The sequence below is a fragment of the Cyprinus carpio genome, chromosome B24 (genome assembly GCF_018340385.1).
Source record: "Cyprinus carpio isolate SPL01 chromosome B24, ASM1834038v1, whole genome shotgun sequence".
NCBI lineage: Eukaryota > Metazoa > Chordata > Actinopteri > Cypriniformes > Cyprinidae > Cyprinus > Cyprinus carpio.
This window is the reverse complement of record NC_056620.1, coordinates 15814000-15833534: the sequence shown is the minus strand read 5'-3', so window position 1 is coordinate 15833534 and position 19535 is coordinate 15814000. Positions and strand designations below refer to the sequence as shown.

At 38.8% G+C, this 19535-nt stretch overlaps 1 protein-coding gene across 16 annotated transcripts in view; it reads left to right on the top strand.

Annotated features, from left to right (window-relative positions):
* Positions 1-19535, top strand: part of LOC109049924 (connector enhancer of kinase suppressor of ras 2-like) — an 87106-nt gene that overhangs the window by 47397 nt on the left and 20174 nt on the right. For 7 of the 16 annotated variants that reach the window (XM_042752427.1, XM_042752426.1, XM_042752421.1 and 4 more), the window contains 8 exons: positions 170-259; positions 4129-4337; positions 9357-9405; positions 10818-10993; positions 11679-11752; positions 11829-11968; positions 14378-14481; positions 16088-16607. In XM_042752427.1, coding sequence (XP_042608361.1) covers positions 170-259; positions 4129-4337; positions 9357-9405; positions 10818-10993; positions 11679-11752; positions 11829-11968; positions 14378-14481; positions 16088-16607 — 1362 coding nt within the window. The remainder of the gene's footprint in view (positions 1-169; positions 260-4128; positions 4338-9356; positions 9406-10817; positions 10994-11678; positions 11753-11828; positions 11969-14377; positions 14482-16087; positions 16608-19535) is intronic. The other 9 variants (XM_042752418.1, XM_042752425.1, XM_042752429.1 and 6 more) reach the window with 3 other exon arrangements.

Below are 19535 nucleotides of genomic sequence, written 5' to 3'. Positions count from 1 at the left end.
CTGTGACAGTTTGTCTTACACAAACACACACTCACACAGACTTACCTTGACGTCTGTGGAGAAAATGGATTGTGAGCTGTCATTTTACTTCCATCTTTCTATTCCCTGTCTTTCCACACACACACACAGAGAAAGTGATGTGTGTATATGCACATGCATATGCTTTCAGGTCGTCTGAGGCCCATCTCTATGCCTGTAGAGTATAACTGGGTTCCTGACTACGAGGACCCAGCTAGAATGAAGAGAGAAGGTCGGAGAGGTGAGTTTGTGTCAGTCACAGTACTGTAAATACACATGGTTATTCTCTTGTTTTTATTTTATTTTTTCTCCTTTTTACTCTTAAGTGTTCTGTTTTTCTTTGTTTCTAGGTATTTGGCACAATTTTTAATACAACATTAGGATTTTTGGGTTTAATAACATTATTAGTTAATAACATGTTATTAAAAACTATTTTAATTAAAAATTAATTTAAAATTAAAATTTTCTAATTTATAAGCAGAATGAAATTACATTTTATAGATAGCCTTTTCATAGACTTTACTCTTCTTATCCATTAGAATTTCACATTGGTTCTGTGGTCTGAAATGATCTGAAAATGATCACATATAAATCACTATATATGTGATATATTATTAGTTTGTGGTCATGCTGACTTCCAAACACTTTTTGTCATTAACTTTTTATTGCTTTGTTTTAAATGGTCCTGCAGTGTGATAAATCAATTTTTAACAGTACAAATATTCCATTTAATCTCTTAATTAATATGAGGCCATAAAACAGCATGTATAATAAATATTGATGAATTGGAAAATATTTGATTTAAATAGTTTTAGATAGCATGTCCTACTGCAGGGAACTGTTGACACTCCTTGAATTTTTATGCCAGCATCTCTTTCTTGATTTTAACCGCCAGAATTATACTGAATCATGAAAAGTGGGTTGTGGTATTAAATCAGTATCAGATGAGCAAAAATGCTGTTATACTACAACATTGTGATATTGCTTTTATGCAGCAATTTTACAAACATTAAGTTAATGTAGAGTATTCTTTAAAGTATCCTTTACTTTCAAATGCCTCTCCGTTTTCCATCTGTTGATCTTCTTTCTCAGTTTTGGTCTCATTCTGCCTGGATTTCCCTTCATTGTTTCTCACTGTTGCCGTGTTATTACATTCTCATGGCCCTTATTCAGGATTGATGTTTAGCTGAGCTCTTTTCCATGGATCTAATTCTCCTCGCTGCGCCGTGGCTCTGAACTGCGCTGGGCATTGCTGATTACTTCCTGTGGCCACGCTGCATGCAGTGCCAGGATAACAGTGGCAGTCTCTGAGCACCAACACAGAGCCAGTGTGCGCTAGGCCCAAGACCGTCTCAATTGGCTCCTGCTTTAGAAAAACAGTCCAGAACTCCCTACAGAAATAGTTGGACTGCAAGAACGTAGACAGATAATATCAATGAAGCTCTTTCATCTATCATTTTACTTACTGTGTTCTTTATTATAAGTTCAGGGTAAAGATTGGCTGGTTAGTCAGTCTTCGTCATTTCCTCATCACCATCTTCATTGAGGCTGCGGGGGCAGCATCTTTTGTTTTGACTCACTCATGTCGTGTCTTACTGCTTTCCCACGCTAACGTGTTTGTTTTCTTTCGGTGGTCTCTTCCAGGACTTGCTGTTGCCCAAACCCTTCTCTTCTGTCTTCTTTGTGGCATTTGTGTGTCTTTATATGTGTGTTTTTGTGCGAGGGGGTGGATGATCACCTGGCTGTGTCTCCTGGCTGCTATTTGATCCCGTTAAGCAGCTCTGTCTATCTGCATTGTGTGGAGATTAGCGCCTTGATAGCTCTCTTATTTCCTCACTTCTCCGGTTCCCTCTCTTCCTTAAAACTCCAGAGAGAAAAAGCTGGTGGTGAGGCTGCCAGATGATGTTTAGCTGAGAGTAAGAAAAATGGTAAAAGAAGAAAGAGACACTCGAAGGAGATTGCGAGAGTGATGTAGGAAGAAGATTGTGATACAATGTGAGAGTGGAGGGAGGGTCAGAAAGGATAAAGATATATTAAGGTCACCCACAGCTCGGAAATCTCTGTAATTTGTCATTTCTGGGTAACAGTGACAGGTTTTTTTTACTATCAGAATTGGTGTTCTACCAAAGTCATCCTCTGTGTTGTTGGCAATGCATTCAAAATGAAGAAAATGCATAGATTCGGTTTTGGGGCTTGCTTTTCAAAAAACAAAGATAAAAGAGAATGGCTGCAGAATTTGAAATTTAATTCTGTTTTTGAGGGGATAAAATTTGGAATTGTGATTTAGAAGTGGATTTAAAATAAATAAATAATTAAATAAAAAAACATCAGGCTTGTGTGTAGAGCTGCACAGTTTGGCCAAAAAATGTTGCGATTATGGCTATATACTACTACTACTACTACTACTACTACTATTACTAGTACTAATTATAATAATAATAATTATTATTATTATAACTGAATAAAAATATGAAACAAAAAAAAGGAATGTTACATTTGCTGCACCGTTTCACAAATATTATTATTATTGTTATTATAAAATATTATTATAAAATATTATAAAAAATATTATTATTATTATTATTATTGAATAAATATTAATACAAAAATATGACAATAATGAAATAAATACCAAGTATTTAATAGTTATAATAATAATAATTTTATTCTACAGTAGCACTGTAACATTACAATATTATTTATGGTGGGCTGAATTTTTTTTAAATGTTCAGCCATCAGAGAGCACTTAAAGCTTCTCTTTTCTTGAAAACAGCTGGTTTATTATTTCCCATTACAAGTTTAGAAACATGTTTGGTGCATGCTGCATTCCCAAATTTAAATAATTGGATAAAACTCATAACAGATCTTCATAAAATTACAGTTGAAGCACTTATGTCACTTGGACTATTTTAACTTTGTTCTTACTACATTTCTAGGCCTTGAACGTGGTAGTTACATTTGCTGTCCATTCAGGGTCAGAAAGCTCTCAGATTTCATCCAAAATAACTTAATTTGTGTTCCGAAGATGAAAAAAGGTCTTGGAATGACATGAGTGTGAGTATAATTAATGACAGAATTTTCATTTTTGGGTGAACTAATTGTGCAGCCCTAGGTAAAGGTACATTGTTACTGGTGGATCATCCAGTCTGATATTTTAGATCCATCCACTTCTTGTCCAATTTAATGAGTTTTATACTCCAGTTCATTCAATTTTTACAACTCAAGAGGGTACAAATTAATTAAATAGTGATTTATAATGACTCTGCAAGGCTGTGTACCCTGTCTAGATGAACGTACGGTATGCAATTTAAAATCTGCCACCTCTTCAACTTTTCCATCAGCATGAGGTAATCTGAGCCGTAAAGAAGAGGGAACTTCTTCTGGAAGCATGCTGTTGCCATGGAAACTCTGACAGGAGCTCTCCTGAGTGTTTCACGTCCCATTGGCTGCTGCCGGGCAACAGTGGTCATGGGTGTGAGAGAAGGGAAACCCAACAATGGCTGCGGTGGCTCCTAAATCAAAGGACGAGCAAAAATCGGGACTGCTGGGAGCCCGTTGGTTTGGCTCACTATTAGGGCTGTGACCAATCGGCTTGTTATGCTCATTAGGCAAGAATGAGCCTATAGAGTTTGATTGGATTCGACTGATTTGGGAAGAGTGCACAGGCTTAAGTAGTGCTAATGATAGACCTCTATTGAGGAAATGAATCATTGTGATTGGCCAACTGAGGTTTAGAGTATTTCGAGAGGGGTTTGGGATGCTTGATTGATGGAATACTGATGCGAGCTTATTCAGTGATTTGACACAGTACAGCCTGGAAAATGGGTGTACTGTTTGAGAAGGACTGGATGTACAAATGTAATTTTGATTTACTGAACATGCCAAACAAAATCTATAATTTCCTGATTAACCATAAAAATGGTAACATTGTTGGAAAAAATGCATTTAAAGGAACGGTTCAACTAAAAATGAAAATCATGTTATCATTCACTCACCCTCATGTTTTTCACCCCATGACTTTCTTTTTTCCATTAAACACAGAAGTTTTGAAGACTTGAGTTGGGACTGTCAGCTACTGTTATTAAAGATATCGCTCTTTCTCCCTCTCAGAAAACACTCTGTTGCGGTATGTAAGTGATGAAAAGGCCGCTGATCTGGCAGGGCGCAGCATGAAGAGAGACACAGGAAAACGTGGCAAGAAGAAGAGCGAAAAGAGCGGGAGCCCCACCCACTATGCCCTCCTCCCGACCCTCCAAATGGAGGTGCTCCGTCAGGAATCCATGAACACGCCTAACCCAGACTCCACCTCTCTTTACCATGTGAGTAGTATGTCTTCTGCTTTTATTCAGCAAGGAGACAATAAACTGATGAAAATTGACAGTAAAGACATTTATAATGTTACAAAAGATTTCTGTTACAAATAAATGTTGTTCCACTTTCTATACATCAAAGAATACTGAAAAAACCTAGCACCGTTTCCACAAAAATATTAATCAGCACAACTGTTTTCAACATTGATAACAATAAGAAATGTTTGTTTAGCACCAAATCAGCATATTATAATGATTTCTGAAGGATCATGTGACACTGTAGACTGGAGTAATGACTTCTGAAAATTCAGCTTTGCCATCACAAGAATAAATAACATTTTTAAAATATATTCAAATAGAAAAGTTATTTTGAATTGTAAAAATATTTACTGTATTTTACTGTACTTTGAGGATGTTACCTGCGAAACAAGACAGAAATACTGATTAAGAAACTTTTTTTTTGCTTTGTGCATTTACAAAAGGTTCTTTGCTATTGAGATGAGTGGTAGTATGTGTGCCTTTTATCTGACATATCTCAATCAGGTTCTTTCTCTTTGTCTAAGAATGTCTCTTTTTGAGTGTGACAGTCTGGATCAGGCTAAACTCAGAAATTGTAAGGAATATCGCACAGTGTCTGTGTTCCTTTTATTTTCTGTTGCTCAAACAAAGTAACAAAGAGTCATTCTTCAAGGCCTGGCTGCTTTCATCGGTTCTTGGCTCGATCAAGGTCTCTGTGATCATTGCAGGTAGAGTCTTACATAAAGAGTTTTCACTGAAAGCACCAGGTCATGGTGTGCAGAAGCAGAATGTATACTTACGCCCACATGCTAGGTGAGTGTTTGTGTGTGTGTGTGTGATTGTGTGTGTGCATATAATGAGTGTGTTAGTCCTCTACCTTTAGTCAGAGTGGAGGTGTGTGGGAGTTTGTGCTCAGCCCTGTGTATACTGTGTATGTGTGTGTGTGTGTGTGTGTGTGTGTGTGTGGGTGAGTGGGTTTTCTCAGTGAGACTAGCCGCCCATTGTGTGTGAAGTTATTAGGAGTGGAGGTGAGATCTAGCTGTCATTTTTAAGAGGGAATGTGGCAGCCGATGTTCTTGAGCGCACACACACCGACACAGCCATTACCACACAAACACCAAGGGAAAACTAATAATCCTGGGAAAAGTGACTCGCAGTGGTGTGTCACAGTGTACATATGGATGCCGAGTAGGCAGATGGTGGCTCTGTGGGGGTGGGCGGGGCTAAGTCGTGTTGTCATCTGTCACAGGGCACGGAGTGACGTGATTGGCCAAGCTCCATCTGAAACAGAACTGTGATTGGCCAAGACTCGGCCATGTGCTGTCTTCATGTCAATATGCTGTGTTTGATATGTCCGCCAGACCATGAGAAGTGATTATGTGTGTTTAGTTCTATATATTTTTTCAAAATGAGGCTAATTATAGGTCCTTGTGAAGAAGTGTGAAAGGGGCCACTCTGAGATCCCAGCTGGGGTGATACAGTGTTGCGTTAGAGTGACTTTCACAGTGTATCTTACCTGCGGCTTCTGTTTATAGACACCCTCAGCAGGGTAGTGTGTCCATGTGTCCTCTGACCTGATCTGGGGTAAAGGGTATGCAGCGGTGGGAAAACTCTGCTGACCAGTCCATCACCATAAGTTTGGACCAGAACCAATATGCTAGTCTCAGCACTCTTGCTATTGTTCTTGCTCTAGCTCATGAAATTTGCTAGCAACTCCACAAATTTATAATCTGCATATACCTCTGAGTTGTACATGATTAAAGGGAAGAGAAGAGACAAGATGAGACAAGACGAGACCAGAAGAGACACAACAAGATAAAATGATACAAGAAGAGAAGGTAGGATGCAAAAAGAGAAGATAAAGAAGAAAAGAGACAACACAAGATTAAACGTTGAGAGAGAAGAATATGGAAAAAGAGGAGACAGAAGAAGAGACAAGATGATGCAAAATGAGAGGAGAAAAGGCAAGATGAGAAGTGAAGAGACAAAATGAAATGAGAAGAGAATGTAAGATGCGAGAAGAGTTGTGAGACAAGAAAAGATGATTCAAGACCCAACGAGACAAAATGAGAATGGAAGATGCATAAAGAGAAGGGATGACATGAAAAGAGACGATATAAAATCAAATGTGAAGAGAAGATGCCAGATGATGCAAAAGGAGAAGAGAGTGCACAATGAGACAAAAACAGACATAAAAGTGAGAGAAAATCAGAGGAGAAGTGAGATAAGAAGTGAAGAGACAAAATGAAATAAGAATGTGAGAAGAGGTGAGATGAGACAAGAAGATGAGTGAAATGAGATAAGAATGTGAGGGGATGTGGAGATGAGGATTGAAGAGTAGGGGATCTGTGAAGGGATTAGATGAGATTAAACAAAATGAAATGAGAGAAGATGGAAAAGATGAGACAATCAGAAGAAAAGAGGCAAGATGAGAAGTGAAGAGACTAAATTAGAGAACCTAAGGTTTGAGGAGAAAAGATAAAACAATATGAGCCAACAAGAGATGCAAGATATGAAGAGAAGATCAGAGAAGATTCAAGAAAACATGTGAGAAGAGAGAAGAGGAGACGAGATAGCAATGTTAGAATACTATTAAAAGAGAAGGTCAATTAAGATAAAACATGAGTAAAATGCCAGATGAGAAGATGTGATGAGATGATGCAAGAACAACAGACAGGAGAGACCATTGTTTATGGCTTTGATTTAATAAGCCTGCAGCTGTTGGTATGTGCAGTGTAACTGAATTAAGCTCTATTGTTTACAGTGGTGTTTTATTGCCTGCGTTGCAGTCCGATAAGAGAGCTGCAGTTTGTCTGAAGAATGCCAGTACACTAACCTCACACTCAAGGAGAACGCTCACTCACTCCGTCCACCGGACACACACACACAAGTGTTTTGTCTGACTGTCATAAGCCCAGTGCCTTCAGTCCTGTTCATTTGAGCAACCCACTGCTATTATTACATCATTTGAAAACTGCTAAAACAGCCTCCAGAGAAGGCAGTGCTTACCTTTAGTTTAGGTTAATGCTATGCTTTAAGGCCATCACATGGAGCATATGTCAGCATATGTCAGTTGTTGATATCACAGCTGAAAAGGTTTGTACCATATGTCATGTGAACTGAGAGCCTGTGTTGCCATGTGGCATTCAGTTGTAGCCTGATGGCAGATCTTAGCATGCTATCTAGGGCAATGTGTTAGTGAACAATAGTAGATGGAACAAATTCACTAGTTTCTGACAGTGACCCTCAACATCAGAGACTGAGAGAATGGATGAACAGAACCATTTCACCATAGCAGAAGGCAACCAGAAGAAACTGTAGGAAGCAAAAACAATATTCATGTCACATGCTGAGATGTAACCACTGTGTTTATTTGAGTAACATGGGTCATAGTTGTCCCATAATGCTCTATCTCTCTCTGAATATTGTGACCCCTGAGGCATAAGAAATGAGATTTAAAAGATCTTTGGACTTGGTTTGCTGATGCACATCTCATGTTTACATCTTGTAGGATTTGTTCAAGAGCTTGAAGTGCCCCAACATTTAGACTTATTCATGAAACCCAAGCAAAGATCATTTCTGTGCACGTCATTCCTAAAAGCGTTCCTACACAAGAATGATTGACAAATATTGTTCTGCTCATGTTTCATGAATGAGGCCCGTTACACGATCCCTAGTCACTGTAGAAGTTGCTCTTCAACCCCTACACATTTTCAGTGATTACCAGTATTCATTTCAAGCAAGTTTGAATGCTATTTGAGGGTAACTCAGCGAGACCCCCCTACCCCGTTTGTTAATTACTGAAAATAAAGGTTGCGTTTGCCTTCAGGCACGCGTCCCTCTATGTCATTCACTTAGTGTATACAGTACCTATTTTGTTTCTTGATATATTTGCTGTCATTATATATACTGCTATTTCATTTTGCTTTGTTCAAATCTAGGTGTTGAGTCCTTAGGGAAGTTTGTCTTGCTGTGTCTTAAGTGTCTCTCACAACTTGCTCCAATTCACATACCAATCACGATTCGCACCATCTGGGAGGAGATTCTCACAGCGCTTTGGGAGGGAATTGCGTTGACATTGAATTGTGTCCTGAGGTATAATACTGGGAAAACCATATTTTTTGTCATTTTATATTTTTTGGGCTTTATTTTATGGGAAAGTGTAGTAAAAGAGAACGAAAGGACCCTGGACTTGAACTTGGGTCTCTGAGACAACTACCATTTTAGTTGGATAAGTGTACTTAAACAAACAGGAAAATGTCTTCAAGAAGTGGACACAGTATTTTCAGAAACTCCTGAATAAATAAAGACATACTATGAACCGGTTGACTGAGTTTCTAAACATGTTTCATTAATCAATTTCAGTTATTCCTCTTGGGCCTTGGGGCCTCTTCCCTCCTCAGGCACATATCAATAAATCAAGTAGTGTGATGCTAGTCAGTGTGTTCTCCATACTGTTGCTAATAGATGCATGGCAACAAAAGTTTACCTCTAATTTAATGCTCAAGCTTGCAGGAAGTTTCTTCATGGAAGAGAATTGCCACAGGGCAATCATAAATATGTTCTTGGTCTGGGCGTGCTCATCCAAGAAATACTGCTCAATAAACACATGGGCCAAAGATGTTTGAAATCTTATTTATTTTCTCTCCTGCCTTCCTTCTTTCTGACTGTTTGGGCTCTCACGCCTTCATCTGCTCAGATGTCGCCTCTGATTTTAATTTGTTTTGCGATGGATTGATGCTCGGAGATCATTATGTTCACACATTTCCTCCATGTGATTCCACTCAGGAGAATTGGATGTGTTGACTGATAATTTTGGCTTGTTTTACTTCCTCCTGCTGTATTTCCCAACATTTCTCCATTTGTATTTATTCATAAATTTAATATAAATGTAATTCTGATGTATTTGTATAATATGTATGGATAAATAAATAAAAATATGCAAAAATGTGTGTTCGTGTGTGTATATGTGTATTTTTATATATATTTATGTTGTGCCTCTCTTGACAGACATTCCAGGGATCCTCTCTGCTATCCAAGACCAAGAAAAAGAGTAAAGGTGATCACTTATCTTTCTTATTCTCATGTTTAGGAACATTGTCTTCATTGCGTACAGTTCTTGCATATTTTGCCTGCATAATGCAAATAAAATAAAATAAAATAGGCCACCAACATAAACCTAAAAGACTAAACAAAGTTAATTCCCATAATACTTATTGCATACTTTTATTGTATACTTTTTGTATAAGTATTCTAACACATTTTGGCAGCTGCCTAGCACATTATTTAGATTTAACAGTGGAAAGACCTCTAAAGTTGCAACACTATTATGATGGTACATATCCTCAAAAAAAATGGTACATTACTGCCCGAAAGAACTGATGATTGAGATTGACAATCTCACTATGATTGAATGAGACTGAGCTTTTAAACCAAAGTACAACTAAAATAGCACATAATCAAGTTACAAACTTCAGGAATGTTTTCTATTTTAATCAGTCTGAGGTCTTCTGCCTATTCGCTCACAAATATTGAAATTTGTTATAATAAAACAATAAGCCATAAGTGGCTGTGCATTACTATCATTTTGCTATGAGTAGGAGATGTTCTTAGCCATGGCATGTATTGGAGGTTGTTTATATCTGATAAGCTATATAGTAATAGGGCATATTTAAGAACAGTTCACCCAATAATGAAAATTGTTATTTATTGTCCTTATTATATGACTTTCTTTCTATTGTCAAACACAAAATGAGATGTTCACGCTACCCGTTTTTCTTTTCTTTTCCATTCTAAGGGAATTTTGACTGAAAAAAAAATAAACAGCTTGAAAGTGGTTTGTACAGCTATGTTATATTGTCATATATTGTAAGCCTTCTGAACCAGACTAAATTCCAAGTCTTTTGAGGCTTTTTGTGTGAGTAAAAGACTAAAATTCAAGTCATTATTCACTTATCAGTTGTATTCATTATAAATCAAAAATCTCATTCACGTTCACAAATATGTTGCATATAGATGTAATGCTAGTTTTGACGTAATTGATAGCCAACATTTCTTCTCATGAGTCTCATAATGAGTCATGACATGCCAAGTTTAAAAATGTGCTTATTCAAAATGCTGAATGAGATTTGGTAAAATTTTTCACAATTGTCATAATTTTGGCCTATTTTTCACACAAAGTTATCAGAAGTATAGTGCACAAGCCAAACTGATTGTCCATTTTAGGATGTTTACTAGTCATTATTCACTTTCATTATAAGGAAAAGTTACAATGTGGTCTACAAAAGAATGAAACTTATACTGGTTTGAAACAGCATGAGTTGAAGAATGAGTTGGCAATGAGTAAATGATCCCTTTAATACAGAAATGAACTGATGATGCTATTATACAACAGCTCTCCTCAATCAGGATTCTGAACTATTCATTTTATAACAGTTATTAACACACACTGTTCTCTTATATGGCATCCAGCAGCTCCACTGTCCTCCATCAGTAAGAGAAGAATCTCCTGTAAGGACCTGGGTCGTGGAGACTGTGAGGGCTGGCTGTGGAAAAAGAAGGACGCAAAGAGCTATTTCTCGCAGAAATGGAAGAAGTATTGGTTTGTTTTGAAGGACGCCTGCTTGTACTGGTACATGAACGAAGAGGTGAGTGTGTGTGCGTGTTTGGCCAATAGTCTCGTCTTTGTTGTTTCTTGTATCCACCAGCGCAGCAGAAACTGTATCGATCTAGAGATGAGACTTTAATTGGTGCCGACTTTACCCTCTTGTGTGGAACAAGATTAATGCTCATCTACCGCAACAAAACAGTCTTCTACACATGCTGTTGCTGTAATGAAGATAAGGAACTTCTCCCAACAAACACTCCCCTTCTCTCCCGTACTTGTTCCCTTGCTCCTTCGCTTTTGATTAATTACCCTCAGTGTTTTTGCTTTTTATCACGGCCTGGGTGTAGGATACGGCTGCCGTTCTGGGGATTTCGGGAGGAAGTATGGGCGGGGAGGGTTCCTCTCAGCCTGATTTTGGTCCACTGAGAATCCTGCAACATAGTCCGGCTCTGCTATAATTGATGATCTTCTACTGTGTGGGTTTTGTAAACACAGACAGGCTTACAGAGAGCTGCAACAATTTATGCTTTTGGTTCATTTATGCAGAGCTCCTGTCAACGGTGCTGCTGCAGTTTAATGCTGGGGAAAAAAAGTAATGGAATGAACCAAGAAAAAGATGAATAATGAGATGTAACTCCTAACGAGGATGTAATGACATTACAGATGAGTGTAAGTGGGGTGAAATCTCCACACAATCCTCTCTCTTTCTTTTTTTCACCTTGTAGGATGAGAAGGCCGAAGGGTTTGTCAGCCTCCCTGAGTTTAAGATCGACAGAGCCAGTGAATGTCGCAAAAAATAGTGAGTAACTTTACAAACTTTTGAGTGACGTGATGATGCTTGAGGAATTCTTATTGTGTCTTTGCTCCCTACACAGTGCGTTTAAAGCATGCCATCCCAAAATCAAGAGCTTCTACTTCGCAGCAGACGGTGTGGACGATATGAACAGATGGTTGAGTCGTCTCAACATGGCCGCGGCCGGCTACGCAGAAAGAGAGCGAATCCGTCAAGAACAGGGTGAGAATTCCTGTAGTTAGAATGGTTATGAGTTAGATTCTCAGGAAATATGTGTGTCTTGAATGTAAAGTAAATCGCTTTCATTATAAGATTCAATTTGAGTACTCCATTTTAAAAAATCCTTGATTGCATTTTGCCCATGTCATGTAACCGGCAAAATATCAGAAGGACGGGAATCCATGAAAAGCATTACTAGACCATTTTTCAAGGCTGCATGTAGGGCTGGGTGAAAAATTGAAAAATTTAAATCTTGATTTTTTTCAGAACGTTTGACCGATTCTTGACTGTTGCACTTGCATCTCATGCAGCGTATCATACATTAAACGTCATTCTAAATATGCGGTGCTCAAGTAAAAAGAAGTTCACTCCCATTTACTTGCATATTTTTCCCATTCCACGGCCCGTGTCTCATCTTTGTCAACACAAAAGCGCATTCTGTGTGAATGGCGCCTAGTGATATGAGTGCACGTGAGTGGTTAATCACATGCACAGATATGCGGTGAGTTTATTCTTTTCTCTTTACTGTTATCATTGGCATATTGTCAAAGTGTCTAATTCTAACGTTTGATAATATTTCTATTCAAAATCACGATTCCTCAATTTCTAAAAAAATAAAATCATAGCAAAACATTAAATTCTAATTAATCAATAAATTCTGAAAAATCGCCCAGCTCTAGCTAATATATAATTTTTTTTTAAAAAGCATAATAAAGCATAATGCTATTGTGAATTTCACAAATGCTATGATTCAATTAAATAAATACATGCAATGCTGGTTAAATATATGCTCTTTAATTATTTACATGCGTGTAGGTTACGAACGTGCATCTCAGAGCGCCTCTGTTCACAGTAAATGATGCTCCACACAAACAGTTATCATTTATCATTTTTATCATGTGTGGAGCATCTCAAACTCCATCTCTGAATATTGTTGTGGGTTAAAGAAGCACTGAATTGTAAAGTACATACAAGTGTAACAGATTATCGAACTTGGTTCTATCCATTGGTTGTTGATTAGTTTTTTAGAGATGAGGGTGTTGCACTCAAAAATGAAGGTCAGCTTGCAGTCAACTGTGGAAGAGCAGGGTTTAAATGAAGGGAATGGAGAAGTCTGGCATACATTTGCCAGTCTCACTGAAAGGTTATATATATTGTACATTATATATTGAAATTTTGATAAAAAGTTACAAAATATTAAAAACTTGAAACATTCACCGATGACATATACATTAACATAGACATTTACAGTAAAGTCTAAACTGATGTTATGTGATCCACAAGTCCACAACAGAGGTCACGGTTTGGCTAGTCTTAGCCTCAGACGTCATACCCATGGATCGTTGACTAAATGTCTGATGCATATGGCACACAAAAGTGGAAACACTTCAGGATTTTCAAAGTCGTCATCGGATTGGTTGAATCTTACAGGAATTCCGGGAGGCATGTGTGTTGCGGTCTTTAACGTTCCGCCTGGAAACAAAGATGCCATATCACCAAACCCCCTCACGAAACAAGAAAGCCGTCTTGTTTACAACTGTGACGACGAGTGCTTATCAGTATCAACTAACTAAACTTAGAATTTCAAAAGTATGTGAAATATTTTAAGTTCGTGGCATAGAATCTTAAAAATACGTATGAAAGTTTTGCACACCGGTCTGTTATTGTGGTGACATTTCCACGCCCCGAAACATGACGCTGAACGAAACAAACTGTGATTCGTTGTTTGACATGTCGGTCAAACTGCCTCATGCCTCATGGTTAGCTGGTTACCCCCTGCTGGTAGATGCTGTAATTACACCATCAAGTTCTTAAAAGCATCTTTCTCCATTGGTCATTCAAAACTGGCAGGTAATATTTTGGATTTATGGATTTATTGATGATTTGTCAGTACCTGATTCATTTAAAAACTTAAGGTGACAGTTCACCCAAAAGTGAAAATTCTGTCATTAAATACCCCTGATGTCACATGGACTATTTTACCGATGTCCTTGCTGCATTTCTGGGCCTGGGAACATTACAGTGGTGTTGCTGTCTATGGAGGGTCTGAGAGCTCTCGGATTTCATCAAAAATATCTTAATTTGTGTCTCGAAGATAAACGAAGGTCTCACGGGTTTGGAAAGGCATGAGGGTGAGTAAATAATGACAGAAAATTTTTGGGTGAACTAGTCCTATAAAATTAACTTTTGTCTTGGATTTTCCTACCTGCATTTGACAAATCAGGGAAGACTATAGTGAAGGTCTAGGGACTGTGCAGTAGAGCATTTTACTACAGGTTCTCATTGAAAAACCTGCATGTGCCTTTGTGCCCCACATGATCTCCAAGGCTTTAATTTAATTATTGTTTACTTTATGGAAATGTTTTGCAACAAGCTAATGACTCCCTGCATGTTCCTCTTTCTCTCTTCCAGCAGACTACTGGAGTGAAAGTGAACACGAAGACAACGAGACGCCCTCGACGCCCAAGCAAGACAGCCCACCGCCTCCTTATGACACATACCCACGGCCACCCTCAGTGAGTCAGCATCCAGCACACACACAGACACACACGGCTCCCTCTCATTGTGTAATCCCACACAATAGCACGGCTTCATAATGTTTGACATTTGGCATTGGTAAAAGAGCTGTTTTGTAGTGCCGTCCCCCAGACCTGGCCTTACCACGTCACTGAGTGACTGTGTGTGTGTGTGTGTGTGTGTGTGTGTGTGTGTGTGTGTGTGTGTGTGTGTGTGTGTGAATGAGTCAGACCACCTCATCTCTGAGCCCACTGTAGAGATGTGATGAGATGGAGTCTTATCTTTCTGTCTCTCTACGTATCTCTCAGTCTTTGTGAGTCACTATTACATTTACCCTGTGGTCTTGATAGACAGTATTGGATATTTATTTACTTTTTGGCAAGTCTTATGAAACCTGTCATATTAATCATTGAGTAATATTTCACACAAACTCAAAAAAATATATTCTTCATTTGTTTTGTGAAGAAAACAAAGCCTATTTTTAAGATTTCTATTTATATGCAATTATATGTGTATGCGTTCCTGAATGTGTGTGGTTTAATTTGTGTGTGTGTAGTGGTTAAGAGTCACTGTGATTTGTGTATTTTCAGTGCAGGACTGCAGGGCAGGTCAGCCAGAGGCCACATACAGCAGCAAAGCTTTTTTTTAAGAGTGAACAAAGACACATGAATTAAATGCTTTTCTTTCCTTCAGGTTTTCTTTTTTCTTCTACAAGGCCTCTCCATTTCTCCTTCACACATACACACACATTGTTCCCATAGATAAACAAATTAGGCAAGATTTACATTGTTAACTATTAGACCGCCATAGTTGTTTGTTTTTCATGACATTACAAAGCATCTATCTATCTATCTATCTATCTATCTATCTATCTATCTATCTATCTATCTATCTATCTATCTATCTATCTATCTATCTATCTATCTATCTATCTATCTATCTATATTCAGTATCTACTGTATCTATCTATCATTCTATCATTCTGTCGTTCTATCTATCATTCTGTTGTTCTGTCACAACTATAATTAAACTTGTTTTTTGGAACTTTGCCAATTGGTTGAAAGTTGGAAGAGTGGTTGGCCCATATTCAGAGTCTAATTTCACAGTAACACAGCTTCAGGTTCTCCCTCCACTCCTCTGTCCCCATCCCTTCATTTTTCTATATTCGGCAGTTTTCACCGAAACAAGAGCTCTCTCTGTTCATTATTCATCTGCCTGTCTTAGACGAGAGCGGGTATTCAGGGGCCTGGTCTACTCTCTGAGTTTCTTCATTAGCACACTTTATTCTTGCCTTTTGCCTGAAGGTGATACGTGCAGGAGAGCAAAAGCATTGTGTCCATTCATGATTTTTAACCCTAATGAATTTTAAGGGGCATGAATGATTTATAGCTTTGAAAATGTAGTTACAAGATGAGCATCAAAATCAGTCGTACTTAGTGTTTCCTTTGCTTTGGGTATTTTTTTTTTTTTTTTACTTTGGTACCCCAAATAAGAGAAAAAACGTGGCTGGCACCCCTGAGAATAAGAGCAATGTTGTGTAAAAGCTTCCTACAATCTAACAGATACTTGGGTTTAACCTAATGTTCATGTTTTTCTGTTACACAGAACCAGGTGAGTTGTGCCAGTCCTTACCTAGAACCCAAGCACGGCCGCCTCTCATCCACAGAAACTTCACAGTCTCGCTCCTCTCACGAGGAGTACCGCTCTGAACCACAAGGGGGCAGCAGCAGTGGAGGAGGTTCCCCAGCTCGGAAGTCCGCCAGCCAGCGGCGCTCATGGCAGGACCTGATTGAAACCCCTCTGACCAGCTCAGGCCTTCACTACCTGCAGACCCTGCCCCTAGAGGACGCTGTGTTCTGTGAGCCAGGGGCGGGTCTTTCTCCTGAATATCGCCGCCAATCCACTCTGCCTGCCCAACGCACACTGATGCAGGAGCATTACGGCCCCTTCCCAATGCTTGAAGGGGAGAGGCTCCGAGACCCCGTTAATGCAGCCGGGAAACCCCGCAGCTTCACCTTGCCTCGGGATAGCGGCCTGCATGCCCTCCTCACACCCTCCGCCAGCATGGCAGAACAGCGGGACCCCAGCCGTAGGGAGCTCAGCCGTTCACACTGCATCAATAACGGTGGGTCAACAGTGGTTCAAAATTATAAGAAATATATAGCATACTGTATATATCACCCCCAGAATATAATAGAACTCCAAACTGCTGATACTTGGGTTGGGTCTTGGGATATATATATGTATATATATATATATATATATATATATATATATATATATATATATATAGTGTGTTATATATATATATTTACATATATATACATTTACAGTGCATTCAGAAAGTATTCAAACCCTCTTCGCTTTTTTCAATTTTGTTATGTTGCGGTCTGATAATACAATTGCTTAAATTCATTTTTTTTCTTATTAATCTAGACTCCGTATCTCATAATGACAAAGTGAAAACAGAATTTAAGAAATGTCTCTAAATTTATTAAAAAGAAAAAACTGAAATATAACATTGACATAAGTATTCAGACCCTTTGGAACAACACTTGAAATTTAGCTCAGGTGCCTCCCATTTCTCTTGATCATTCCTTAGTTGTTTCTGCACCTTGATTGGAGTCCACCTGTGGTAAATTAAGTTGATTGGACATGATTTGGAAAGGCACACACCTCTCTATAAAAGGCCTCACAGGTGACAATGCATCTCAGAGCGAAAACCAAGCCATGAGGTCAAAGGAACTGCCTGCAGAGCACAGAGACAGGACTGTATCGAGACACAGATCTGGGGAAGGCTACAAAAAAAATTCTGCTGCACTGAATGTTCCCAAGAGCACAGTGCTTTCCATAATTCTCAAATGGAAGAAGTTTGGCACAACCAGGACTCTTCCAAGAGCTGGCCACCCAGCCAAACTTAGCTATTGATGAAGATGGGCCTTATCTTGACTGGTGACCAAGAACCTGATGGTCATTCTAGTTGAGCTCCTTGATCATATATGCAGATGGGAGAAACCTACAGAAGGACAAACCTCACTGCAACACTCCACCAATCTGGGCTTTATGGCAGTTGGCCAAACTCAATCCTCTCCTCAGTGAAGAAACATAAAAACACTTCTGAAGGACCCTCAGGCTCTGAGAAACAAGATTCTCTGGTCTGATGAAAAATTCTAAGTATCATGTTTGAAGGAAATCAGCTCTGCTCATTACCTGCAAAGTACCATCCCAAAAGTAAAGTGTGCTGGTAGCAGCCTCATGCTGTGGGGCTGTTTTTAGCGGCAGGGACTGAGGGACTCGTCAGAGTAGAAGAAAAGCTCAGTGCACCAAAATATTGAGATAGCCTTAATAAAAACATAGTCCAGAGCATACAGAACCTCAGACTTGGGCAACGGTTCACTTTCCAGCATGGCAACACAGGAGTGGCTTAGGGACAACTCTGTGAATGTCCAAGAGTGGCCCAGCCAAAGCCCCGACTTGAACCCTGTCCAACATCTCTGGAGAGACCTGAAAATGGCAGTCCACAGACAGTACCCATCAAACCTGACTGAGCTTGAGAGGATTTGGAAAGAAAAATGGCAGAAAATCCCCCAATCCAGGTGTGCAAATCTTGTTGCGTCATACCCAAAAAGATTTGAGGCTGTAATTGCTGCCAAAGGTGATTCAACTAAGTACTGAGTAAAGGGTCTGAATACTTATGTAAATGTGATAAAGTTTTTTTTTCTTTTTAAGAAATTTACAGACATTTCTAAAATTCTGTTTTCATTTTGCCATTATGAGGTATGGAGTGTAGATTAATGAGAAAAAAAAGGCTGCAACATAAAACTGAAAAAAGTGAAGGGGGTCTGAATACTTTCTGAATGTACTGTATTTAAAGTGACGTGACATACAGCCAAGTATGGTGACCCATACTCAGAATTGGTGCTCTGCGTTTAACCCATCCAAAGTGGACACGCACAGCAGTGAACACACACACACCGTGAAAACACCTTGCTCAAGGGCCCCTCAGTCGTGGTATTGCTGGCCCGAGACTTGAACCCACAACCTTAGGGTTAGGAGTCAAACCCTCTAACCATTAGGCCACGACTTCCCCAAGATTTTTAAATAATGTAAATTATAATTTTTAATATTATTGTTAATTTAATTGTATTTTTTTTTTTTTTGCCAGGGCAAATAAAAAGCTAATTTGCTAATAAGTTTATAAATGATTGATAATTATTTATTTAGATTAGGACTGTCAAATTGAGACTTCAAAAGTTTAATTTCCCCTGACCCATAAATTCTGTTATTAGTTAATTTTTTTATAATTGATTGACAGATCAAATTGACACAAAAATTGGTAATGATTACAAATGGGGGGGGGGGTCCGGCTTTTGCAAAGGTACTACTGAATACCCTTTATTATTATTTTGCAATGTGAGTTGCTGTGCATGGCAGAAAATAAACGGTTCTGAGGACAAGATCAGCTCAAATCAGTCCTCCAAAACCTCTTTACCACGTTCTATTAGATTTTAATAACCCCTCTTATTATGAGAACAGTAGGCACAGCAGAGTTATTTTAATACATGTGTGAATTTATTTGAGTGCTTCGATATTAAATTGTTAAGAGCAGTGCTCTCACAGAGGAACGTGTGCAGGGATTTGAGGCTGTTTTTCTGTCTGTCTCTTCCTGTTTTCTTAGCTCTGCGTCTTCCTCTTTTTCCCTGTTTGAGTGTGTGTTGGTGCTGTATGAAGCATAAACAGTGTCTTAGTTGCAGATTTTCTTTAGCTGTGCTGTGAGCTTCCCCACTGAGATCTGTCCACTCGTTTCTTACATACACACGTGCACACATGCGCATGCAGGCATCTTCTTCCAGAAATAGCTGCATGCTCTTTCCTATGAAACTCATTTTAATCCTGCAGTATTGGTGTGGTTCTGTCACAAGCTCCTGACCCACTTCACTTTACTTTACCATAATTGGTTTTGATTTACAAGGACAGTGCATCTTTGTAGATATTTCTGTAAGCCTGATAGTTTTCAACTTTAGTGCCTGGACATGTGTCATGACCACAAATC